Source organism: Nyctibius grandis, chromosome 8 (genome assembly GCF_013368605.1).
Source record: "Nyctibius grandis isolate bNycGra1 chromosome 8, bNycGra1.pri, whole genome shotgun sequence".
In the NCBI taxonomy this organism is placed as follows: Eukaryota; Metazoa; Chordata; class Aves; order Nyctibiiformes; family Nyctibiidae; genus Nyctibius; species Nyctibius grandis.
In genome coordinates this window covers 14,125,081-14,151,699 of record NC_090665.1, presented here as the reverse complement: position 1 = coordinate 14,151,699, position 26,619 = coordinate 14,125,081, and the positions used below count along the sequence as shown (strand labels likewise).

The window sequence follows — 26,619 nt, the reverse complement described above, 5'->3', positions numbered from 1 at the left end:
GAATTCCCTTTGAAGGCAATGGGGTATGGTTAATGGTTTAAAATGAAACCTGAACTCAAGGCCCAAAATATGCTGCAACAGATGAAAGAATGTGAAAATGTCCGTTCTAAAGTGGCAGAAGAAGGATTTGGCAATGACTCAAGAAATAATCATTCCTGAATGTGTTTTCCTGTGTAGACAGGGATGTGGAGGGAGACAGGCCTGGTGGAAATCGCTGCCGTCCCTCATTTTGCAATACACTAGTAGTCGGGTTGTATTTAAGCACAAAGGGTGAAGATATAAAAAAAAAACAAAAAAAAAACCAAAAAAACAAACAAACAAAAAAACAAAACCAAATTAAAAACGTTTAAGGAAAGTTTCATCGCTCTTATAGATAAAACTAAAAGATGTAATGAATGTTCAGTAATGCATGTGGAACTGAAGTAGTAGACCAAAAGGATTTATGAACAATAATTTCTCTACTTAGGATTGCTTTTTTTTTATACTGTTGCTTGCTGATTGTTTCTTTCATGAACAGTTCTGTCTGGCTGTAAGACTTCTGACCTCTGTTTCCGAGTAAATCTTTATTTATGCCATAATTCTACTTTTCTGAAGAGAATCTTGGTTAGCGCTTCCTTGCAAAAGCAAGGATTTTATTCTTTAATAGCTAATAAACATTTTTCTTTTTACATTGCTTTAAAATGCTTTATTTTTCCTTTCTAACTCTGAACTTTCCTCTGTGTGGCTGCCTGTGAGGTACTATATCAGGTATAGTTTGGCTTTGTTTAATTTGCTTCTACAGAACATGCATGCAAGTAAACAGTCTCAAAGAGTTCACATCAGCATCATTCCATCTGTAAGCAATCTTTATACATGAATAAGTGTTACACAGTAATTACTAGCACAGTAGGGCATTTGTGCAATGGTGGGTGATGTTAACTATCACAAATGTTTAAAACCATTTCTCTTTTCCTTTCTACCTAGGAGATGAAATTTATCAGGACATTTTTCGTGACTTTTCTCAAATGGCATCAAATAATCCAGAGAAGCTAAACCGTTTCCAGCAGTCGGATTCCCAGAAGTCTTAAGTGTCAAGAAGGAAAAGAACCTGATCTTTATAGTGCAAGTCTTTTTTTACTTTAACAGAATGAATTATATACATTTTGTTAGATAGTTTGGATAAAATGACCACTCTAATGTAGCTTCAGATTGTGGTAGCTGGGGAAATGTATGAGTTGTTTTATGTTCTGAAGTACGTATACCCCAGCAGCTGAAGAAAATTTTTAAAAAAAAGGAATACCTGATAGCTCAGTATAAAAATAGTGCCTGTTAGCAAGTACCAAGTTTGTCTGCTGTTCGTACATAAAGTTAGCAGAGCGTAGCTGTATGCGTTGCAGACTCCGGATGGCAGGACGATCAGACCAGCTTTGTTATTTAGTGTCCCCTACTGTCATCTGTCTCCCTGTGGCCATAAAGAATGTGCCTCTGACAAGAAGGTCTGGGTTGCATTTTCTGGGACTGTTTGGAAGGCAAATTGGGTAATGACTGGCTGAGTTGTCCTTCGATTTGGGGGCCTGTAACTTAACAGATTCTCCTTCCTGCACTGACTGTGGTTAGAGGTAAGCTGTTAATAACAAGACATGGTAACTTCTGCTCTTTTGCAAACTCTTCTTTTCAATGGAAGCTTTAACACCAGGCTGGCCTTTACACTAGTGACTGCGGGTCAGTCACGATAGGTGTATATCCTGGAGGACCAAACTTCTAAGAGCAATCTAGTTTCTTTTTCTTCCTCTTAAATTAAACTTTCTGTGCAGCAAGTATACTTTTAAATGAGCATGTGGAACCTTTCGTGAAAAATAAACTTAATCCTGCTGGACATGAAGTGGGGTTTGTTTGCCATATTTGAACATCAAAGCTTGAAATTTGAGACATGAAAGTAAATATTGAGCCAATGGGTTTGGTTAGAGCAGTCCTACGAAGGCTGTTTGTTACCTTCGCTTTTTGCTTTCTCACTACTAGCCCTAAGCTGAATATATAACATCTCATATGAAATGCAGCCACCTTAAATTTAGGGCAATCAATCGTTTATATCAGGAAGCAGTATCCTTTATATAATCTGCAAAGATGTGTATGTATGTGTGTTGTCTCAACTAAGGTGTGCACAAGGAAACCTAGGAATTTCACTGCACACACATTTTTGCCAAGTAACGCATGAGCATAGTCTCCAGCTGTGTTCTGAGGGCAGCAACACAGTTTGCTTTATTCAATAGTGAGCTCCACTCTACTGATGTGCATGTAGAAATGGTGTCTGTAGATACATGCTTATGTGTCAGGTTATTTATTACCTAGATATTAATCACCTGAAGCCCCAAACCAGCAGATGCAATTCCTTATGCTCTGTTTGTCTGCCCTATGGACAACTTAAGGAGAATTTTTAGGTGACATAGTATCAATGTGAGTTTTTAACAATCCTAATAGCCATGGCATTATGCTAACCTGCTGTTTAAATGTATTTAGGAAATGAATCGGCTTTTCTTCAAGCTGGCTAAGATATGCAAAATTGGGTAAAAAAATTTATGTAAACTATGGCAAAATTAAACTTTCTGGCATGTTAAATTTTAACAAGGTATTTCAGATATTTATCATTTTGCATCAAATGTATAATAATGCATCAAATCTGGATGACTGCTGCTGCATATTGTCCAATAGATTCTTTTTCCAAGCAGAAGAATCTTACAAAACAGTTCTTGCTTTGTGTGTGGCCTAATCGTGCTAGGAAAAGCCGGTTCTGCCCATTTAAAGAGTGCGTTTAGTCTGAATAAATAAGCAACTTAGGAATATCACCTGTAAGCAGTAATTTCTAGTAAGTTGTTTTTTAAATAGCTGTCTATGAAATTATAATATACTTCCTAATCTGCAGTATTTAACAGCAGTGGATGTTTTGGTAGATCTTAGAGAAAGTAAAATTCCCGGTGTACAGATGGGACAATGTAAGATATGATTATGTATAGTATACAGTTTAAACATAGGTTTTTCTAAAGATTTGTCTTTTGCAGCCTACAAGACAGGCAGTATATAGTGTGATTGGCTGTAATGTAAAGCTACCTGAAGCTTAATGGCATAATAGCTAGCTCAGTCCATGCTGCTGGAAAAATAAGACGCTTATTTCAAATCTCCGCTGGTATTTTCCTTAATAGGCATAAAAATCTCCATGACAAATTTTGCAGGACAGCTTCCTGTAGACAAAAAGTTTCTTCCCTGTAGCTCTGCAGATCCATGTGCTGCGCTTCCAACTCTCATCTGTCTGGGAAGCAGTATCAATCTATTTATATTTTTAACATACATGATCCACAGGATGTATGACTCTTGTCAGGAACTTTGGAATTTAATGGTTCAGGGAGTAGGTATGTCACTTTTGATCCTGCAGCTTCATTCCCCAATCCTTTTAGGTATGCTAGGATGTCCAGTGTAAACTGCATTCAGTTAAAGCGTTTTTTTTCAGGTTAGGTGCAATACATGTGTTAGGATGTTGCTCATCAGCAAAAATGAATATGCCATTAAGCTGCATTAAACATATTGAGGGCTTAGTCATACCAAACACTGCCAGGCTCGGTGCTCCAGGGCCTAACTCGTAGGATTCAGCCCTCAGTAATACAAAGTGTGATTATCTCTAGTGCTCTGAAGATCTGGGTTTCCATATCGAGTTCTGAGTCAAGTGCTAATCTTCTGCTCAGTAATATTAGGAAACTTCCATTTTTATTACAATATGGATCTGAGTAAAACCAGAGTAATAGACATTAAGGCTCCATTGTGGGTTAACATCCTGTACTCTGTACCAGATAATGGAAAGCTTCAATTCCAGTCCATGTTTCTCTGTAGGTATGAAGTATAATAGGTCTTAGCTGGTGAGGTACAAAGCAGTAGATTGCTAACACAGTTTAAAATCAACTTTCATATGGATTTTTAGTAGTTTAGTAGTGAACCCATTGAAAGATTTTATAATGTTTTTCCTAGCCAGAGTTAGATCATGTGTTCCAAAAGTCTCTTGGAAAGAGAAATGTCAAGGGGGTCAACATGTATTCTAATGCATCTTGATTTCAGAGGTATAATTTACTTATATTGCATGTTGATTAAAATGGTGTCTGTGGTGTCTCCTTAGTGGTCTGTATTGTTCTGATTGTTCATAAGGTTTAATATTTTATGTTAATATCAGTACAGTGCATATAAACTTCAATTTCTGAATTATCACACTGAATCATGTCACAGAATTATATTAGACATGCTGGAATTTGTTCCCATAAATTTGGATGAAGGCGGTAGATGGTAGAAGTCTTGCTTTGCTTTCACAAGCTGCACATACTGCAATCTGAATGCATTTCAGTTGTTCATTTGTACGCTGTAGACTTCAGCCTCCTTACCAATTAGGGCCTAATCCAAGAAGTCACTGAAATCGGCAGCAGTCTTTCCACTGATTTCAGGAGCTTTGGATTGCACCTTTCGTGGCTTCTAATGTTAGTACGTTAAAGGATGAATTAATACATATCAATACTGCATTTTTCACTCTGTGGGGTCTTACATTTTACCTGGTTATATACTGAGCTGAAATAGTTTTAGAAAATGCAACCAGACCTTCCAACTGCTGTCAGCAAATCCTCATACAAGAGGAAGTTTCTCATGTTTTGCAGTATGACACCAGTACACACATGTTGTCCAAATTATTAGAGTTCTCCTTGATAGAGCAAAAACTTTGTAGTGCTGAAGAAAAAAAGTGAGAACTAGAATAAGCATAGGCTTGGCAGTGATGTTTCCAGGACTGCGGTGCTTCTCTGCAGCCGTCTGTTTTAAAGTGTGGGTGTTAACTCTGCCTTTTGATCATGAGAATCTCAAGTGACACAGTGAATATAAAAGGACCATTTGATAGAATTACAAATAATGTGTAAGTGCTAAGGATGTAATATTTTTACACTGTCAAAAGGACCGAGCTCGTTAATACATTGAAAGTATTTTGAGAGTCAGTTTTGCAAACTACCCTCTCTGCCCATTCACAGATAGACACTTTTTCCTAAGTTAGAGTTTATGGCACTTGTTTGTGCACCCTGATACCCAGAATGTCCTGCTGTCTTGCTTGCACAAAAGCACATTTTTAAAACAGGGACAACTCCAGAAAGGCAGTGCTGGGGAAAGGGATGAATGTACCACTTTCGTATATCCCCTTTCACATGCTTGTTTTATCTTTCTGCATACAGTATTTTCTTGTTTCTCTTCCCATGGAAGGAGATGATAGAGGAGGAAAAAATCCCACTCAGTTTGCTGTTAGGATCCCAGATTTTCCATGTTTTGATAGAAATTGCTGAGAAATCATTGTTTCCTCAAGCAGCGAGGTGTCTCTGTCTGAAATCATGAACTTTTTTTTTTGTTTATCCGCGTGTCCCTCTGTATTTGGTGGTTTTTAAGCATTCCAGCAGTAAAATGCTTGTGTTCTCCTGTGAACCTTTCCCCCCTTCCCATGTAACTGTAAAGAATGTGTAACCAGCCCTAGTCCGCATTTAATAAGCCTGTACACTTTGTATCGAAAACTTGAATGTAGTTTTCTGTAGTTTGTCATTGTAAAGGAGAGAAGCTCGTCGCTACCTTTGTAGTTCACGGACTGTACATGCTGTAAGGACTGTAAATACTGTTCTTGATTAAACCTTTGTACGCTGTGAGCCGCGTCCCTCCGTGGCGGCGGGGGCGAGCGGGGCGGGGCGGTCCCGCCCCCGGCATGGCGGCCATGGGCCGCGGCTGGGGCTGGGGCCGGGGCTGGGGCTGGGCGCGCTCCCAGCCCTGCTGCCTGGCGCTGGCCGCCGCCCTGGCCGTCTGCGCCTTCTACTACCTGGGCGGCGGCGGAGAGACCTTCTCCAGCGCCACCCGCCGCCTCCGCGCCACGCCGCCCGCTCCGGCCCGCCGGCACCCCCAGCGCGGCGGCGGGGAGATGGTGGCGGCGGCGGCGGGGGGAGGCCGCGACCTGCACCTCCTGATGATGTTCACCAAGGCGGAGCGGAGCCCGGCGCTGCGCGGCAAGGGGCAGGCGGCGCTGCGCTCCCTGCTGCGGCACGGCCGGCTGGGCGGCGGGGACGCGCTGCACCTCCACCTCGTCACCGAGGGCGCCAGCCGGGACATCGGCCTCGGCCTGCTGCGGGACCTGCTGCGCGGCGCCGCCTTCCGGCACCAGGTGCGGGCGCGGGGCTGCGCGGCCGCGTGTGGGGCCTGCCGCGGCGGTGGGGCCTGCCCGCGGGGAGCCGAGCTCCGCGGCACCACGGCCTGGCCCTGGCCCTGGCCACCCCCCGCCGGGGCGCGGCGGCTCCCGGGTGCAGCCCTGCCGGAGCGTCTCGGGGGCTCCCGCTTCCCTGCCCTGCTGCCAGGCGTCCCCAAGGCACCGCGCGGGGTTTCTGATGTTCATCTTCCCGTCAGCCGAAGGGAGCAGCAGTCTCAACTGCTCCAGCTCCCTGCAGAGGGTGTTTGCTTCCCACCTGTGCTGGAGAAGGCTCTATCGCTCCCCAGTCTCTTAAATAATTTGAAGGGCTTGTTCTGTGTGAGTTGGGACCCCATGCTTCATGCTGCTGCCTGCTGGGAAGTGTCCTGGTGCGGCTCCGTAGTTATCTTACCCAGGACTGGAGGGCTGTGTGGCCCGGGAACACCTGGCAAACCCCTTCTGCTGGAGAAGAGTAGTTGCTCTGAGCAATGCTGCTCCTCTTCTAGAGACCCTCTTGTTAGCCCCAGTGCAGCGTCTCAGCACAAGGACCACACGTGTTTGTGTGTTGATGGCTTCCCAAGTGGTCCTGTGGGACCGTGGTCAGAATAGGCTGTGGCCTGCTGCTAACAGCTCTTGAAAAAGGGAATGGAGAGCCTGCAAAGGTTGGGGTGCTTCCACATGCGAATGTTCATCCTGCTATCTGCCAGAGAAACAGTCCTGCCTCCCAAAAATGTAGTCAGTGCAGTCCATGCAAAGTCAGGCTTTCCTTCATATTGAACAGGTGTCTGAAAACTGGAGGAGTATTAAGTTCAGAGACTCCAGGTGACTTGACTCTCCTGTCCTGAGGTACTGCTGTAGAGCATTGCTTGGAAGTGCCCTCTGCTTCTGCTATAACTTTGCCTTTCTCATCTTTCAGGTATTTACTAGTAGCTTTAACTCTGCCGAGATGTAACTAGAGATATAACCTTAACGTTCATACAGATCATTTGTTGGTAAATAGTCCCACTTCTCCTTTTTCTCAAACAGCCTGTTACTAGTGCTGGCGCGTGGTCAGGTCTTGTATCCGTGGTGGGTAACCTGCACCGTGCACCTGCGGGGTGGACTGGCAGTGCCAGTCCAAGCGTAGCTCAGGTTTGTGGTATTGTGTCCCCTGGAGTGGGGACCCTCAGGCCACCATGGCGTGCAGATCCCTTGGGGACACCCCTGTGTGCCTGTGGCTGCCCGACTGCCGTCTGCTCTTCTCGGAAACCAAATTCCTCCATGAGCAGCCTTGCCAGCATTGTTTCTCCAGGAGGGCACGGGCTTGTGAGTTAAATGTTGCGTGAGGTGGGAGCGGGAGGTAGGGGCACGCAGTGAGGTGTCTGTTGCGGGGTAGGCCTCTGTCTGTAGGTGCTTGGGGACTCAGTGGAGCCTGGATCACGGCTCGGTGAGTAGGTCTTGCACCAGAACTGATCTCTTGGACGTGAGCAAGCAGGATGGTCTGGAGGGCTTAGGTGAGATCTCACTGGGATCTGCTCAGGGGGGGCAGCTGCTTCCCTCTCTCCCGGCAGAGCCCACACGTCCTGGTTCCATTAGCTGGCCTGCGGTTGGCAGTACGCTTCAGGTCAGTCCACTTACCTGTTTTTAGGTAGAGTTCCTAGAGAGCAGAGGCTGTCGTGTGCTTCTGAAGCATACAGCCTTGTCCCTAATACGGTGACAATTTCTGGTACACTAGCAGGTGACAGTGCCTTTTTATTCTTGCTATAGGCTACCTCATTCCTCCTCTTTATCAGCAAGAAATGTCACCATAACTTTGACCTTTTGTGCTGCTAAATGTTGAAGGTGGTTGATCCTCAGCCTGGTCCTCAGGTAGCTCCAGCAGTAACCCATCTCCAGGCTGAGACCTCTCCTTTCCTGGTTTCTTTTGGTGTCCCCAGAGCACTCGCCTGGTTCTTACGCTGTTTTGCTAGAGCAGACCCGGAGACAAGGCTTGATAAAGTGCTCAGAGGGCAGTTTGAGCTGCTGAGACAGGAGCGATGACAACCGTGAACATAACTTTTTCCTCACAAGGATGTGATTTGGGCTCTGTTTTTGGTGCTGTCCTTGCCCTCCCCTCCTAGCAGAGCTGGGATCAGCCGGGTCCTCTGTTAGAGTGAAGCCCAGGAACCAGACCTGGATCCCAGCCCTTGGGGAAGGTCATGGGCCAGCTCTCATCTCTCCCTAAGCAAATTCAGGAGCTTTCAAAATCTCCTGGAGACTGAAGCAGCCGGCTGCAGCCTGCCAGGGCGGGACATGGAGGGTGAGAGCAGGGGTCTTTGGATTGCACCCGGCGGGGTGCGCGGGAGCAGATTAGGGACGGGACCCTCCCTGCTGTGCAGGGCAGGCTTGGCCTGTCCCAGTCATGGGGCAGTCATGACATGGTGTCACCGGTCCCACAGTGGCTGTGCAGATGTGTCCCAGCTGTGGAACGGGGAGCGCAGCGTGCTGACGGCGAGCGGCAGGTGGAGCTGGCGCTCCGCGGTGCGGTGCCTGCGCGGCTGTTCTTGGTGGGGCTGAGAGCGGGGAGGCCGGGGGAAGCTGGCTGGGCAGCACCGGGAGCAGAGCGGGGAAGCTGGCTGGGCAGCACCCGGAGCAGAGCAGCGGGGCCGGGGGAAGCTGGCTGGGCAGCACCCGGAGCAGAGCAGCGCGGCCGGGGGAAGGGCTGGCCGCGTGCCGGCCCCCATCCAGGTCCTGGCCCTCCTGCCCGCGCCTTGTCCTCCGAGCCGCGGCTTGCGGAGGTTCAGCTGGGCTTTTCCCAGGGCTCTTACGCTCGCAGTTGCAGAGAGCATGTCCTGTCCCGTGGGTTGCAGGGTGATCTCTGCAGCCTCTCCCGCTTCCCAGCGAGCGAGAAGCGCCCAGGAGCGAGCCTGGGCATGTCTCAGCAGCCGACACTGAGCTTACAAAGAGCCCCAACTCGCCCCGTTTCCTGCAACTCTGCGCTGCGCGGTCTGACTGCTCGTGCTGATTCATATCACTTATTTATTCCGTTCCCCTCCGAGAATAAAATTAACTGCGCTCTCTGCTTGTTGCTCTTCCTGGTTGCTTGTTTAGATCGGCCCCGTGGAGGACGCTGCCAGACGCCAGCTCCTCCGTCGGTCTGGCACTGTGCGAAGACATGCTGGGGTGAACGTAACTGAGCTGCCGGGACCCCGCTTGTGAGAGAGCTGCAAAGATACCTGTCACGAGAAGGAGGGAAAGTTAAAGAGAAACGAAGTGCGGGTTGTTTTTTTCTAGTGAATCAACTGAGAGGGGCTTTTCTCGGTGCGGGATGTGTGTTTACAAAACTGTGCTCGCACAGGAAACCCCTGAGAACTTACTTTTCTTAATGTCCTCAGCAAAGGTGGTCCGATTTAGCCTCGGGATTTACTGAAAGCTGCTACACAAATAAATAACAAAGTACAAAATTAGCAGCAGGTCAACAAGCTGTGCTGAAGTCAGCAGCGGGGAGAGGAGAAGCCCTCGCAGTCCTGGAGAGGCTGGCTGGCCTGCGGCTGCGGAAGGGAGATTCAGCTGCTCAGAAGTTTGCTTTGCAGAAGTGCCTAACCAAAGGGTGGGCAAAGACACAATTTTCCTGTTTTCTTTGGCAGTGAAGGGAAGGCAGATGATGCCGTGTCTGGAGTTTCAGGATTATTTTTCCCATGATTTTTGTCCACTGGTGCTTGGCACTCTACTCATTTCAGAGGTGACTGGGATTGGCTTGACTTTTTTTTGCCCTGCTCAGCTGTTTCCTATGTGCTGCAGACCTCAGGCTGCCTGTGCTGGATGCAGCAGGGTGGTTACAGGTGCTGTATGTCTCCTCCATGCCTCCCCAGTCTGGCCAGACCCCGAAGCTGCCCCTGCTGAGCTGGGCTGGGAGCAGAGCCTCATGCATCCCGGTACTGGTGCACAGGCGGTCAGTGCCTTTGCACCTGGAGAGCAGTGGTGTTTTAATGTGTTTGGTCACCTGGGATTGCTGCTGTCAGCAGCGCCTGGTGCTGCCAATCTGCTCCCTGCAGCCGTGCCACTCTCCGCCTGTTCCGGCAGCGCTGCCGGTGCTAACGTGATGGCGAAGCCGGCCACGCAGCTTGGCAGGGCTGGGGCGAGATGCTGCCGTAATGTTCCCGGTAGCGGGGTTTCCTCCCCTGTGGTGTCTCGGGGAAGGATTATGTATGCTGTGCTATCCTGAGCCAGGTGTGGCTGCTGATGAGCTCTCCCAATGCACTTTCCTGGAACACGTTGTTCTGTGTTTTTCCTGCCGTCCTCCTGCAGGCGCTTGGCCCTGAGCCCGGCATCCAGGACACCAGCAGCACGGCCGCCCTGCTGAGGGACACGCTGGCCACAGAGCCTGTGTGAGGGCTTTCGTACAGTGCCTGGCTGATGGCAAGGGCCAGCATAGAGCCCTTGGCTGAGGGCGGGTGTTTAAAGTGCCCTCCCCAGAGGAGGGGCCGTGGGGACTGCGCTGTGACTGTCCTCCAGCAATACCCCACCTGGGCTCGGCCGCCGTGCCCGGGGTCAGGGTGGGCCCATCACCTTGCCTTGTACGGCGTGCTGCGGGTCCCACACACAGCTCCCCGCCTCCGGCGAGCTCTGCTCCGACGCAAGAGCACTTTGATCTGGGTAACGTTTTCTGCAAGGAAGTGTGGGAGGAAGAAGCTCCAGACCGCTCACTGCCTCTGTGCCAGCCTCGCTGGGTGTCAAAGCAGCCCCTTGTGCATCCTCCCGTAGAGAGGATGGTCATTGCACCAGCTCAGGCTCCAGAGCCGCCTTTTCCTCTGAAGCACTTGACTTGGTTTAGGTTTAAGAAAAACAAACGCTCTATCTTGTATGTTTAAGTGTATAGTGCAGGGCTTCTTGCTCTTAAGCAGATGAAGTTTTAGTATGAAAAAGGAGTGGAACCATGGAACTGTTGAGTAGTTTAGTTTGGAAGGGACCTGCAGAGATCACGGGGCTGAGTTCCCTGCTGAAGCCTTAAGGAAGTGTCTCTGTACCCCTCAAACAAGGGGTATAGGCTCCCCTTTCCAAAATTCAAGTACTGCTGTGAAGTCGTGTCCTCACCGGCCTTCAGTTCCCGCTGGGCTCTTCCTGCTTTCCTTGGCCTGAGGAAGGCAGCATGACCTCGAGTCTCCACACTGGAGTTCCTGCATTCCCCCTTATCCGCACCGGGGTCGTGTCCCTTGTCTCTCTTAATTACCCTGAAAATCCCTCCTGTTATCTTGTGTATTCAGTGACCTGCGTCCTTCTGTGTGTATAACGAGCATCAGGCTGCATGAAAGTTCCTGTTCCTCGGACTTTGACTGAAATTAATGAGAAGCTTGTAAAATTTCAGGAGCTGACAAGGTACATTTGCAGTTGCTCCCGTTTCTGGCCTGTAGCCACGACCTGTGCAGACATGCCAGAGCTGATGCTCCTGCATGGCTCCGGCATGTGCTGGAGCAGGGCTGAGGAGTGCAGAGTGTTGCTGGCTGAGCGCGAGCAAAGCTCCAGCACGAGCGGGCTGAGATCCATCTAGAGAAGATGCTCAGCTCTGCTGTAACGGCTGATGTTTGTTTTTTTGTCAGCGTGCTGTGGCCTGTCATCCCTTTTCCCCTCCAGCCCCAGTGGGACGTGCTGCAGAGCTTGCCTCCATGCCGGGCTGAGGTTCAGGAAATCCGGGCTGCCTCCCTGGCCCTGTCGCAGCCTGCCTCTGTAACAGGGAGCAAGTCTTGGTCCTCGGGGTAAGTGACGTGGTCTGGCTTGCCTCAGAACGGCAGGATGCCAGAGCCTGGAGCAAACCGTCACCTCTTCTGATGGACTGCATATGGGTGACCAGATATGTGGTTGCATTAGGCAGCGGGAACAGGCCAGAAAAGAAAAAAAAAAAAACATGGAACAGACTTGATTGTACGAGTGGATTTGAGTCTCTCTCGGCCCATCTCATGTTTACAAAATGATCGTAAAAATCCTTCCCTCCTTTCCCTGGCGCCTTAGCTGGCTCTCACGGCAGGGGAGCGTGCGGGGGCCAGGGCAGTTGGGCCCCTTTGTGCAGCTGCAGTGCCACCAGCAGCGTTCGTGCTGTAGCAGCCTTCCCCCGGCCCCGTACCGGTGCAGGCTGAGCAAAGGCTGCCAGCTCTGGGCCAGTCCCCAGGGGTAGCGGCTGAGTGGTGTTCCTGCTGTCTCTCCTAGGTAATAGTCCATGATGTGAATGAGCTGACAGAAAAGCTGTTTCCAATCGTCGAAGCCATGCAGAAACACTTCAGCGCTGGATCGGGGACCTACTACAGCGACTCGATCTTCTTCTTGTCGGTTGCAATGCATCGCATCATGCCCAAAGGTAAGCCTCCGCTGAGCTGCCGCAGCAGCTGCCTCCGGCAACGGAGGCTCTCTTTTTCTTCTGCACTGAGATGTTACCCATTGTTATTTGAAATACAAAGAAAGTCAACAGACTTTTGGGGTGGCCTTCCGGAGTTCTGCTCCTTCCTGCAGTGATGGACCTTTCCATCCAAGACCGCCCACATCCAGGTCTCCGTTGGTGGGAGTGGTGGGAGGTTATCCGTGCCGTGCGGCAGCTGGCCCTGCCTTCGCGCCCTGAGATGGTAGGAGAGGTGAGACAGGAGCAAGCGTGCTTGCCCTGTGTGTGCTTACAGCCCCCTTCCCCCTGGGGTGTCAGCAGAAAGAGGTGCCTCGTGTTTGTGGCGCAGCTGCCTGGCTGTGTGCTAGCGAGCGTCAGCAGAGAGCGGTTGTTGAGCCTTTCCTCTTGGCTTTGGTGATCTCTTGGAAAGCTTTGCTGATTAGCAGCCACTGGTCACTTAAGTTTCCTCATTGTGCCTTCGCTCTGCTGTTATTGAGTGCAGGAACAATAAATCTACAGGAAAACAAGGCAGCTGGCAAAGAGGACTTGGCTCAGTTGATGCCATATTTTCCTTCCCTGGCTGCGCACGGGTGCTTCTCCTGGGACCAGTCACATGAGGAAGGTGTTGCATCCCTGGGCTCTTAAGCCCTTTCCTGGAGCTCCCCCAGCCCTGCCTGTCCCTTCTCAGTGCTGGTCCCTGGGCTCTCCCTGCTGGCTGCCCCACTGGTGTGACGCATTGGTGAGGGCAGCATCCTCTCCCCGGCCAGGCACTGGCCACGTGTCCTCCCTGTGCCACAGCAGGGTGCGGGTGACAGGGACACCCGGGGTCCTGCCTGGCAATACATCTGGCCTGGGAGGAGAGGTGACCAGCCTCTCGAAGCTACTTGTGGGTGCCACGCGGTGGTGGCCCGTTCCCACACAGCTGACACAGCTGTTACCATGGCTCCCCTGTGCCCCTGCTGAGCCCTGTCCCAGTTTGGCTCTGCTCAGTAACTCCTGCCTCTGCACTGGTTCGTGAGGCTTCCTCTGGACATGTCCCTGTCTGGGGGGCACAGCCGTCCTGTGCTAGCTTGTTAAGCAGTGGGGCAGTGGTGGTTAATTTGTGCGGGCAGGCATTAGGGAAGAACAGGCAGGGAGGCAGCCTGCTTTGTCCCCTCTGGGGGCTGTGGGGCAAGGCAGCCTCGAGAGTCCCATCCAGCCCCCGCCGATCATTGCTCTGTGGTCTCCAGCGGATGTGCTGTGCTTTGCTCTCTGCTAGACTTGGGTAGGTTTTTTTGTCTGGTGATGTCTGCATTGCGAGTGCGTTGAAGTACGCTGCATACAAATGACCGTATTAATGCTGCCTAATTCACTCGTCGCGATTCCCTGCCCCGTCTTTACCCTGTGCTAAAGATATCCGTGTCGTGCCGCCTGCCAGCAAGAAGCTGCTCGGCCTGAAATGCCTTTTCTCAGTTCATCAACCCGCCGGTTGTCTCATCTCTTGGAAGGCTTGTTTGCTCTCCCTCAGCCTGACAAGGCTTTCAATGGTCTGTTCGGTGGACAGGATGTTTAAAGAGGCATTTTTACGGTTTCATGAGCTTAGTTTTTGTTTCAGAAGCTGCTAGTAAAGCTAATTTATATTTCCCTTGCAAGGGAGGTCAGAGTTACTGTGCTGGGTGCCTGGTGATTTATGGGGCTGGCAAGGCTCCCCGGCCCCTTCCCTGCTTCCCGACGTGCAGCCGGCACCGGACGGGAGGCAGCGGGGCAGGCTGCAGCTCTGCTGCCCGCTTGCAGGCTTGTGGGTGGCGTGGGAATGGCACTGGGCTCCTGCCACCTTCCTGGCTCTGACAGACCAGCCTCTGCTGGCGTGAAGAAGCCGCTTTGCTAAGGTAGAGGAGAAAGGACTAAACCTTCCCTTTCAGGCAGTATTGGCGTTTTTCCTGGTGCATTTCTGTGCCATTTCACCTGCCTTGAATGCTGTGTCTTTTTGTGCACCTTTGCAGGCGCATCTGGCTCCATAGTGTTAGCCTGTTTTTTGCAGAAGCCAGATTTGATTGGAAGCTTAAGCATCCTCCAGCAGAAATGAAGGCTGTGATCTGAATATTAAACTCTCTTGTGTGTTTGCATTTATATTGATCGGTCTATAGGGTTTTGTTTCAATAGCTAGTGACCTTTGCATTAAAATAACCTGGCTTTAGTTTCCCAAATTAATCATTTTTTGAAGGGAGGCTTTTCTGTAGTGTCATGACTTAGTGATTTGTTTGAAGCCTTGGCATTGTGTCAGGGCATTGACTTTGCAGACTGATGGCACTCACAACTGAACGCCAGGGTTGGTTGTTTTTTTTTTTAAAGACGACTTTTGTGGAACACGTGCTGGCTGCGTGCGTATTGCACTGAGAATAAATGGGGTTTGCCACTCAGCTGCTCTGTTTTTCACTGCTGCTTGGGATCCTTGCCCAAAAAACTTCAGATCTAAAACCTGCAGCTGCCAAACTATAATATAACGGCTTCTTAGCTGGTGTAAATCATGGAACTCTCTTGCCTTAAATGTCTTACATTGGTGGAGTTAATGTGATTTAAACCAGCTGGGGACTTGGTATGCAGCGTGCAGAAGTGCAGACTGCATAACTCTTGTGTGTGCTTGAGGCTCATAAATCCTGTTTGAATGTGGTGTGGCCAGGCTCGAGGAGCTGGAGGAGGGCTTGATGCATCACAGTGGTTTTGTGAGGGAGAAGTGATGGGAAAGTTACACAGAGAGAGGACGAGCAGGGTTCAGGGTTAGGAGGAGCTGCCAGGATGAGGATGATGCCAGAAATGGTCTTGGGACTTGCAGAGCAGTGCTGGGAGGGGAAGGGAGGACAAGGACTCAGACCTTTTTACTTCCCTTTTCAGTATGCCTGTCCAGAGGTGGCCTCTCACTGCCCGACTGGCTTCGATCCCTCTAATCACTTGTCATTTTAGTCATGTCACTTCAGAGGACCCAGCAAGCTTTTTATCACCCTCCTTACGGATACATGAAGGAGTAATGTCTGGGCAGGTCTGCCTGGCAGGGGACAGACAGGAGACCATGGGACAGTCTCCTGGTGCCACGGCGAGGTGGGGGGGAGGAGTAGGTGGCAGAGGGGTGACCAGGGGAAGCTGTGGGCTCCCCAGGGAATTCTTGGTCCCTGTCCTTGGCCCATGTAAGGTGGTTTTCAGCGAGAATTAGTTTAGCTAGAGGGCTGAGGTCAGCATCTAGCAGCTTGGGCAGAGCTTTGAAAACTGCTGTTTGGTGTTTGACTCTGTTGGTTTTGCTGACCACGCTGCAGCAGAATGACCCTGTGAGAGGAGAGGAGCAGAGGGAAACCGGAACAGGATGGAGAAGCAGCTTTGTGGCTTATCTCTGCCACCTTGGAGAGAAGAGTGGAATCCATTAGCTCAGGGGAGTCTCTGAAACCTGTCTGGAGGTAATGTGCCTCGCGTGGAGTGAGGGTGTTTAGCAGAACTTGATTGAAGATGAGATTTGACAGATTGGAGGCAGCAGGGTTTCCTGGCCAGTACAAACAGCTGGCAGTCTTCCTGAGGGGTAGCATCATCTCTGAACATGGTCTCCTCCTCCCTACCTGACAGGGTGTTGGGGAGCTCTCGGGGGTTCTCTCCCACTGACTGACTCAGCGTGAAGGCAGAAGCCCTGACGAAGGGTGGGAGATGAGCACGGGGTGCAGAGGGCCCCTGGGCTCTGCCGTGCGTGAGGTTAGCCCTCGTGCAGCATGGTGTGTCTTTCAGGCGCTGGCGAAGCACTAACTCCTTAATCCTGGTACCTTCCTGGGTGGTCAGGGAGGGGAGCACAGCTCCGCTCCCCTGAAGTTGTCGGGATGCACCTGAGCAGAGCCATGGATGGGATGTCTGCTTGGAGAGGGGGTGCCAGCGAGGATGGGCCCCTTGCTTGTGCTAACATGGCTCTGTGGCTTCACACGGGTGGTGGAGGGAAGAGTACAGAGCAGGATGGGGTGTGACTGCAGTGTTTAGTTCCGCTAACAGGATCTCTTACAAGCATATGAATAAAATTAGGCTTGGAGATCTCCAGGAAAGCAGCTCAACAGGATGGTTCCTCCTCATGCTCAGCCTCTCTTCTGCTTTGATGTCTGCGGCATCCCAGAGATGACCCGTGTGCCTGCAGAAGGCTCTGCCAGCAGACAGCGAGAGCCATCAGAAGGTGTCTAGCTAACAGCCAGAGAGAGGCAAACGCTGTTTGGCTCACCCTTGGCCTGTTCTAAATACTTTGAAAGCCTGGGGCTGAGAAGGGGAAGAGAGCCAATTCCCCCTCTGGTTTATTCTGGTGTTAGGAATTGGGGTAAGAAAGTGGGTATGCTGGAAAATATTTGGGAGAAAATATTTCATGAGGAAGTACTTGACATAATTATCACTGTTGAAATTGATGGGGTGAGATATGACTAAATTATTAAGACCACTGGTTGCAGTGCTTATGTGAGGATAAGAGAAGTAGCAGCTGGGTAGTACTCCACCATGAAAATACAACTAGGGAATTGCTGACTGAAAACTCAGGAGCTGATCTCCAGATGCATTTGATAAGGTTATTCATCAAGAGCTTATAAGGTAACTAAGCAGCAGTGGGAGAAGTGGGTAAGTGTCTGTGTGACTAAATAAAGATGAGAAGCTACAAGGAAGGAGAACAAAGCAGACTGATCGTTATGCACTGCCAAAATTTATGGTGTACCAACATGATGTGTTTGGGAAGAACCTGGAAGAGGTTCAGAGAAGAGCAGTGGCTTCTGTATGGGACAAACCTGGCTGACTGGGACCCTCCAGTCTGGGAGAGGGCTGGCCTGGCGCATTAATACGGTCCATGAAGCCACGAGCCATGTGAGGCAGGTGTTTGTACAAGAACTGGGGGGCATCAAAGTCTGCGAGAGGTGGGTTTAAATCAGAGAGTGCAGTGGTCATTCATACAGGTGTGGTGATCCATGGAGCCTCTTGTCGTGGGATGCTGTAGATGCTGCGCTGCCTCATGGAGGAGGAAATCATTGCGAGCTGCTGTGTGATAGCCACCGCTGCTGCTCGGGACCTCCCTGAGCTGCAGGCTGTGCAGGAGCGTGTCGGGGGGGATGCGGCTGTGGGCAGGAGGGGAGCACAGCCGGCTGATGGAGGTGAATAAGCCACACCGTGCCCGGGGAAGCGGCCGCTGGCGGGGAGCTGTGCCATCGGCATCATAGCGGGCGTTCGGACTTAACGGCTGTGACACACCAGGATCGAACGGGAGGTCCAGTGTTCTCCCCGGCCTCAGGCTCTGAACGGGGCAATTTCTCCAGCTCATTATCAACAGCTGTTTTCATTATCAAGCGTAGACCAGATTATACTGATGTTTGTCCAAGCTGCCTGTTAATGACCAAGCCCCAGGCCGCTTGGGGTTTGGTGCTGCTTGCAGCAGGCTCCAGCTGCTGGCTCCTGCTTGGTCTCCCATGAAACTGATATCAGCCTTTGCCTGCTCTGGGAGTCCCGGCCCAGAGACAGCGGCCTCTGCGAGCATCAGCTTACGCCTTTCCCACCGAGCGGAGCTGGAGGGAGGGCAAAGGCCAGGGAGGAGACGTGTTGGAGCGACCTCTGAGCTGCACTCTGCCTTCTCAGGGCACCTTGGCTGCGCCGAGGCCAGGCCCCTGGAGCACTCCTGCCGCTGGGTGCAGAGGTGGGAGCCTGGGAGCAAGGGGTGAAGCAGAGGTATCAGGAAAATAGTCTGTTTGCTGGAACAACGCCGTAAGTAACTATCTTCTGCTCATGCGCTTCTGCAAAAGCAGGCAGGCGGCATCCTGAAAACATGATCTGTTGCATTTGGGAGAACAGGGATTTGTAGGTGTGCGTGCATGAGGGTTTGCCATTGCAGCTGCAACGTTCGAATCCGTAATGCGGGATTGCCCGGGTTGGGCTCTGTTTGCCCACGGGGTGCCAGGGGACTGCACACGATGTTTACCCTCGACAGCACCCATGTGAGTTACGTGGTGGGGAAAGGGGCTGCAGGCATATTTTGTCCTTGCTTCTTCCTCCTAAGCTGTAACGAGGTACGGCAGAGCAGCGAGCAATGCCGTGAGGGAGAGCAGCCCCAGCATCAATGCTGGGTGACCCCCAGCAGCTCCCACCCTTGGGGGATGGGGGAGAGGGGCTGGCTTGGGGGGGAGGAGGGCAGCACCCACTCACAGCACGGGGCACCGAGACCCCACCGCTCCGTGGGGAGGGGGGAAACAGCCGCACTCGCCTTACCATGAGTTACGGTGCTTTAATCCTCTGTCACACTGTGAGCAAAGAAATGCGCATCAGAGGTCTGTAATGTGGAACCCAGCAGAGAGAGATGAGGGAGCATCACCTCCTCTCCTTCCTCCTGTCAGCTGCAGAGCAATTCCCAGTGCACAGTGCAGCTGCCTGCAAAATGCAGTGACTTACGTGGTAAAAAATGAGCATTTTGAGAGTGCGTCACTCCTGATCTTTTCCTGCTGGCTGAGCGTTGCCATCATGGCTGAGCCCCACCACATCAGGGGTACACAGAGGTGCAGCGGGTTGGGAGAGTGCCAGGATGAGAGCGCCCGTGTCCCAGATGCTCCAGGCCTGGTCATACGTTATCAACGTGGAGAAGTTGTGAAGAGGCGCAGAAAACTGGGGTCTGTGGTGGAGTTGTGGGAGATGGCCCCAGAGCCACGTGCTCCCAAGCTGCAATTCCACAATTCCCACGGGATGCTGCAGTAGCTGAAGGGTTTATTTTCGAAAAAATGTTTCCATCTTTACAGGGATAGAGGGACGTTAATAGTTTGTAGCGTGCTCTCATAACCTCTCTCCCTGCTTCACACTGCAGCCACGTGAAAAACAGCCAGATTCCTTCCCCAGCCTGTCTCTGGGCTGCGCTCACTCATGTCAGGTCCTGTGATGAGAAGAGGCTGGAGTGATGGATTTGCGAGCTATAGAGAGTGGTGCCAGCCATTGTTCCTTGCTGGGGTGAGCCTGTCGTGCCTTGGGCATTGTTTTCATGGTGCTTTTTGGGAGCAGGCAACAGCAGATCTCTAAGTAAGCCCACCCCAGGTAAACGCCAGAGGCTATGGCCTTGGCCTTGTAGGAGAGTCCTCAACTGCCTGCAGGACATACCTCTCCTGGCAGGAGAGCCTCTCGGTCCCAGCCCTGCTGTGGAGGAGCCGTCAGGAAGGGCTGCTGCGGTGAGGGGGACGTGGATGCTGCTCAGGGCAGCCCCCCGGGCACTTGGCAAGGCAGAGGCCCCTTCCCCGCGGCACTGCACGCCGTTGGCATGGCCCGCAGCCCCCCGGGGTGGTGTCGCTTCTCATCACTTCTGCTGGCCGCCCCTCACTGCGGTGCCACCATCGATTATTTTTGGATGTCCTAGATCTGTCAGGAGGGGCAGGCGAGTGCGGCTGTTTCCCCCCTCCCCACGGAGCGGTGGGGTCTCGGTGCCCCGTGCTGTGAGTGGGTGCTGCCCTCCTCCCCCCCAAGCCAGCCCCTCTCCCCCATCCCCCAAGGGTGGGAGCTGCTGGGGGTTGCTCAGCATTGATGCTGGGGCTGCTCTCCCTCACGGCGTTGCTCGCTGCTCTGCCGTACCTCGTTACAGCTTAGGAGGAAGAAGCAAGGACAAAATATGCCTGCAGCCCCTTTCCCCACCATGTGCAGTTAATCGGGACATGAGCTCATCTACCTTAACGCATTTATTTTCCTGTATCTCTTTTTGGTTTCTCTTTCCATCTCACCCGCTCGTTACTTCACAGCTTTCTGTCCGCAGTGCTTTGTAATTTATGGCAACCTGGAATTAAACCTTATTTTGTCTGATTATAAGGTTTCCTGCTGCTCTTCCTCCAGCTCCAAAAAGTGTCTTCACACTCCTCCCCCCGCAGCACTGTATATTAAATACACAGCAAGGAGCACTTCCAGCTCCACCCTGAAAGCTGTCGTGTGCTCAGTGTTCTCTCTGCCTTGGAGTCCAGTTAAGAGCCGAGGTGTTGAGCACCATTAAATATTAGTCTCTCAGACCTTGATGGATTACGAGGAGACACTTGGATGCGCAGGAAAAATTAATTTCCTGGAACAAAACGCATCCATCTCCTGCTGAGTCCTCCCTGTCCCTCTGGAGGTGGCTGCGGGGTGTGGAGCAAGGCGAGCAGAGCGATGCTGCCATGAGCATCCAGGGACATTGCTGCTGCACCAGACCCCTGAGCTCCCCCAGGTGCCTGCCCTGCCTGGGTGGTAGCGATGATTTTGTCATCTGTCTCTGGCAGGCAGCCTGATTTTTTAATTAGCTGATAGTCTGGAATTGCTGTGCAGCAGCCGCTGCTGGGTGCCTAATCGGTGCTGCAGAAACCTGGTTAGCGGCCGGGGTGCTTGGGCATGTGCCCCCTCGCCTCCTGCCCTCTCCTGACACCCTTTTTGCGGGGAGGGGGCCTGCTAGGCTGCCCCAGGGAGCAGAGGCGACCCTTGGCTGCATGACAGAGGCGAGGACCTGCATTTAAGCCGGCAGCTGGAAGGTAAGCTGTCTGCACCTTGGCAAGCCCTGCCGGCACAGGGCTTTGTAGGATCGTCTTCTCTTGGGAGGGTGGGCTCTGGAGCAGCACCAGGTCCTGGGAAGGGGGACTGCAGCCCCCCGCCAAGTCACCAGCACACTGGCAGCCAGCCCTGCGGAGCGTGTTGTGCTAGCACGCGCGCGTGCCTGCCCCTGCCCCGGCTGCCTTCCTCTGGGCGAGGCTCTCCGGTGCTGTCGGGGTAAGCTGCGCGGCTGCAGTGATTAATCCTGGAAGCAGAGGGGGAAACTTTATCTGTGGAGAAAATAAGGCCTGGCAGGGGGAGCGCACAGCCGGAGAGGAAGCTGCTCACAGCCCTGCTGACAGCAGGAGGGAGAGCGGCTGGGGGCAGCTGGCAGTGCCGGAGGGGTGAGTCAAACCCAGGGAGCCTCCAACAAAGGGCAGGATGGAGAACCCCGCGTGTTTGTGTAAATAAACCATGCGTGTCCGTGCTGGGCTTGTTGTGGCGCTGGCATCGCTGCCTGGCACTGCAGCTGCACTCGTGCTCTGCCCCCCACTGTAGCTCAGGTTTTTGGGGCTGGCCGGCTGCTTCGGCTGGGCAGCACCCTCCAGGTTGCACGGGGACCCTACAGAGCCTGTCGCCCGCCCTGCGCCCACACCTGGCCTTAGTACTGGCCGTGGGAGTGGTGTTTTTCTTGGCCACGCGTCCCTCTGAGCCGGCAAGGGCGGAGGATCCTGATTTGGCAGCCAGCGCGGGTTGCAGCTGGCAGGCATGCTGCCTGCTGGAGCAGGGGCTGCTGCTGCCCTGCTCCGGGGGGTTGGTTACCCGGGGCAGTGATCCGAAAGTCGCTGCTGGTCCTTCACAGCTCCTTATTTCCTTGGGATGTCCCCCTGTCGTGATGGGGACAGCTAAAAAAAATCATGGGTAGTCAGAGCCAAACTCAAAGCCATGGAGAGAGGTGGAAGGGAAACTGCCCAGGTGTGCCCAGCATTTGCAGACCAGCAGACCTGAGCCCTCCAGGCTCACTGACCCCGCCTAGGAGAGTGTGGGCTGCCTGGCCCTCTTCCTTTTGGTGGTTCAAATCAAGTGGCAAAATGCACAGCCACCCCCCAGCCCTTCCCAAGACCCCTGACCACAGCCCTGCACACGCAGAGCTGCAGCCAGCAGGGGACACTCCCGTCCCTTCACTGCGTGGTGTCACCCGTGCTGGCTGCAGCCCCTGCTGTCCCTGCAGGAGGGTCTCTGAGCCCCTCAGTGTCTAGTGTCTGTCCCTGCCCTTTGTCCTGCCCTTGCGAGGCCATTGCCCCCCACGCAGACTCCAGAAGGATGCAGGGGGCTCTCGGGCAAGGAGGGGATGCCCGCACAAGAGGGGATCTGCACTGGCATCTCTCTGGAGTCCTGCTCTGGGATAACCTTGATTCTCCCCCTCTCAGCAGCTGAGCCTCAGTGCAAGGCAGCTTGGGCACTGGTGCTGGGTTTCTCTCCTGGTTCCCAGCACCGCAGACCCTGCTGCGGGATCATGCATCCCTTAAGCTGGTCTGTCTCCTCTGGAGGCGGCTGGAGGGAGGGTTTGAGCTGAGCCCGGACAGCAGCCCTGCTGCAGCTGCTGGTACGAGGCTGCAGTAAAACATTACAAGCGTTAAACAGGGCCAGCCTGTGCTGTGAAGCTGTCACTGCTCATGGAGATCATCTCCGCTTTGGGTGGTGTAACTCCCCTGTACGCCCTATGGCTGGAGGAGCCGGAGCTGAACGGAGCAGAGGGTAACGCACAGTATGGCAGAGTTAGGAATCTTGCTTGCCGAGCAGAACACTCTCAGCCTTTTCCCACATCTCCAGCTGCACCCCTTCGAGCAGTTTGTGCCTAGAGAGCACGCGATTCCTCCACCCTCACGTGGCAGCCAGGACAAAGCGCTGGGTAAAAGGGCGAAAGAGTATGATACATCATAAATATTAGTGCCTGGCCCCTTGCCAGTCGCAGGCAGAGAAATCGTCTTGGCCATTAATCTGTCTCTTTGCAAGCTGCATCTGGCAACGCGGCGCTTAATGTCACCCATGCTCATTGTTGTCTCGGTGTTGCAGTTCATGCTTGCTTTAAAAAAAAAAATAAAAAAGGAAAAGTACTTTATGCTCTCTGGGTCTAGTTTGTTAGTGAGCTTTTCCTGGGGGGCTCTGCGAGCACAGCGTGGGACCAGTGCGGGGTGCTGGTGCGGGGGCAGGCAGGGCTGGGACTGGAGCTTCCCCCAAGCTCAGCTTTCATTCTCCGCTGTGATTAATTGCAGTTAGCGCTCATCTGTAATTTTAGAGAACAATTGGATGACGTGCCTCGCAGTTGATTTAATTGAAGCCTGATGAGGCGTCAGAAAGCTGCTGTGCACGGGGGTGAACCATGCTGGGATCCTCCTGGGAACCCTCTCCCTGTCCTCTGCAGCGCCTTGGAGGGCTCAGGCTCCCCGCCCTGTTTCTCTTGTGCTGAGCTTGTGCTGTAGGTCTGAGGTCTCCTCGCCCTGGAGTTTTGTGACCAGTCTGGATATTCTCAAGTGCAGTAGCATTAAGGATTTGGGGTTTTGCACTGCTGTGGTATGGGCCGCTGGGGAGGTTTGGGGTATTTGGGGTACATGCCTCGTTCCCCGTTGCATAAATCCTCTGCTCTGCCTATTCATCTGCTTGAGTTGTGGTAGTGATTTCTAAGGCACTTAGGAAGGCTGAGGGGAATTGCTTTCAGGTCAAGACCTGCTTTAGCCTGTAGTGAATTAATATGCCTGGGTTTTAAATCTTTGCAAATGGAGGATTATGGTGGTGGTAAACACGAGGTGGGCCTGGGGATTGCCACACTGCTGGCTGAAGGGAGTGTGGCCTTTCCCTTTAGCAGACAGAGAGTGATGGATGTTAGAAAAATAAATTGAGATACAGCCTGGGTTGTAGCTTAGATACTATTTCTCCTTGATTTATACTTCTGCTTGGATGCTTCGCAGAGTGAGCAGTGTATTTCATGCTTAACCTCACGGGGCTCTTTCCTTCTTAAATGAGGACAGCGTGGTAGATACGACCAATTGCCAGGAGCCCTGGATTAGTGCAGGATCTGCAGAATATTCAGAGCTGCTGCACAGCCCAGCGTCTGCTTCAAACACAAACACCAAGTGACGAATGCGTTTGAAATGGCAAAGGTGCGTTCCTGTGCTGGAGGACAGCTGCCCGTGCCTGGCTGCTCTCAGCGTCCCCAGGTCTCTAGTCTTGAGGGTGGCCTTAGGGGCTGAAAAGAGAGAGATTGCCTCCTGCTCTCAGCCGACCAGGGGTAGCCGGAAGCCTGTCCCGAGCACGGTGGGGTGAGGAACTGTGGTGGTGTGAAGGCTGGAGCGTGGGCAGTGCCACAGAAACGCCAGCCTGATGGGCAGCCCTGCCCGTAGCCCCGGAGGCTGCAGGCAGCAGCGGGTGAGGGCAGGCTGGGCGCCTCCTCCTGCCTGCAAGTCCTGAGCAGGAGGAAGGGTGAGGGCCTCGCTGGCTGATGGCTGTGAAAGCGGTGGCGGCACACACGTCTAGGCTGCAGAAAGCCGTGACGGCCCCTGTGCACGGTGAGTGGGGACCGAAACAGGTTGACGCGGTCTTTGTAATCTAATTAGCGCCAAGGGCTAAACAACCCAGCCAGCTTTCTCTGGGCTTTTGTAACACACATAAATAGCGTTGGCATTACATAATGCCACGGGGGATGGCTTGACTCCACTCGTGGTCCCCGAGCAGGGCTGAACTTGGCTGGCCAGAAGATGACCATGGCTTTGTCCAGGGCTGGAGGAAGCCATGGGACGGTCCAATCTCTTGTAGTGTTTGCATTTGCTGCATTCCACTTGGCCTCCTGAAATCCGTACAACATCCCCAGATCCCCCCGAGACAAGCAGTCTTGATGAGGCGTGTCTCCTGAACCCTCTCCCAAGCAACATCTCCATCAATCGGTCTCGTGTGCTACAGAGGAGACTATGAAAAATACAGGCAGGGGCCTGACCCTGTTAGTGAGCTCAGGCCTGGCCTTGATAATGATGTCCTCCAGCCTTTCCTTGCTCTCGACTTTCCCGCTGCAAAGGGAAGATGCTTCCATGTCCGCACAACCGTCCTGGTCTCTGACAGGGTACCACCAGCCATAATAAAGTTTCCCAGGCTGCCACAGACCACCAGCAGTTCTGTGCAGGCAGTGGGCTGTAATCTCTGCCCTCGCGGAAGCCCGTGTCAGGCCACTGGCAGCTAATGAGCTTGTGCAGGTGTTACTGAGGGTGTTGTGTGGCTGACTGCATTATTGATGCTGTCCGTGGTGGGAATTGTTCTGATGCTTCGAGCCAGGGATGCTCTGGGAGCTGGAGCTGGGAAACGCTCATGGAGCTGGTAGCTTTTCCCAGCAGTACATAAGCTGAGCATGGGGTTTTGTGTGGCTGCTCCTGCAGAAGCACTACCAGAAGGGGGGAAGCTGGGTTGGAGCTACCTCTTGCTTTTGTCAGTCATATGGAAAACTGGTCTTCTGGAAGGAAGGAGGAAGGGAGGGGATAGAAGCAGGAGGTCACCGGAAAGTTTCCAAAGTAAATCATGCCTAAAATGCGCGGTGGTAAATGCTGTCGTGATGGTTGAAGGTGGGTGGCTTTATGTAGAGCTTGCAGCTGGATTCCGTTTGCCCTGAATTGGCTAAGTCTTGCCCACAGGGCTAATTGCACCACATCCTCATTGGGTGGAATTTGTCGTGTCACCATTGGTAATCACTGGTTATGGTTTTGTCTTGCATAGCTGATTTTTCCTCTTTGTGCTTTCAGAAATAACACAGATCATCCAGGTAGACTTGGACCTGAAGTACAAGACCAACATCCGAGACCTGTTTGATGAGTTCGACAAGTTCCCGGAGGGAGCAGTCATCGGGATTGCCAGGGAAATGCAGCCAGTGTACAGGTACAGCCCTCTCCCTGTGGGGAGCAGGGGGTGGGCAGCGGGCGGCTGCCATGTCTTCTCTTCAACTCAGGTCACTCTTTGGAAGACAATCTAGGGGGAAGCAGCTCCCTGCTTTAATCCCTGCACGGGGACTTAATCTGAAACTTGTAGGTCGGTATGAACAAAGCGTACACTGTTGCTGTGGTTTCCTTGTTCTCATTCACCGTCACAAGGCTTCCAGAACCAAGTTTCTGGTCATCGGTGCCAAAATCGATACCTAGATTGTAGCACATCTGCCAGAGGTGTGTTTGCCCAGCCATCCCTTCTGAGGTGCTCTGGTTGCATTCTGGAGCTTGTACGCTGGGACTCAGAGGTTTTAGCTGCGAATATTGCCTCTATGCCCAAGCAGGAGCAGAGAGGCAATATTCTTCCTATCTTCCTAGCCCGGGTGGACCTGGGACCATTGCATTTCAGCTGTACTCATGCATCATGTTAGTCTTGACAAAGAGGAAAGTATGGTCAGCACTGCCTGAGGACTCTCTCAGAGCAGTGTGGTTGCCTTGCGTCCTGCTGTCTATCTTTCCTCTTTGCTCTCCACCCATGTTTTCCACAAAATATCTGACCCAGCATTCAGGGAATCCCCCTGGCATGAGGTTTAAGCAGATCAGTCTGCTTTCTCCAGCCAGTAGCTTGCTTGCAGCGG

The 26,619-nt window shown here is 52.4% G+C and overlaps 2 protein-coding genes across 4 annotated transcripts in view; both read left to right on the top strand.

The window, feature by feature from the left end:
• Positions 1-5,674, top strand: part of ACAP2 (ArfGAP with coiled-coil, ankyrin repeat and PH domains 2) — a 69,628-nt gene extending 63,954 nt beyond the window's left edge. For all 3 annotated transcript variants that reach the window (XM_068406576.1, XM_068406577.1, XM_068406575.1), the window contains one exon: positions 964-5,674. In XM_068406576.1, coding sequence (XP_068262677.1) covers positions 964-1,067 — 104 coding nt within the window. In that variant the 3' untranslated portion in view covers positions 1,068-5,674. The remainder of the gene's footprint in view (positions 1-963) is intronic.
• A 61-nt stretch (positions 5,675-5,735) lies between these two features.
• XXYLT1 (xyloside xylosyltransferase 1) overlaps positions 5,736-26,619 on the top strand; it is a 36,315-nt gene continuing 15,431 nt past the window's right edge. The window contains exons 1-3 of the mRNA XM_068406680.1: positions 5,736-6,190; positions 12,371-12,518; positions 25,805-25,937. Coding sequence (XP_068262781.1) covers positions 5,741-6,190; positions 12,371-12,518; positions 25,805-25,937 — 731 coding nt within the window. The 5' untranslated portion in view covers positions 5,736-5,740. The remainder of the gene's footprint in view (positions 6,191-12,370; positions 12,519-25,804; positions 25,938-26,619) is intronic.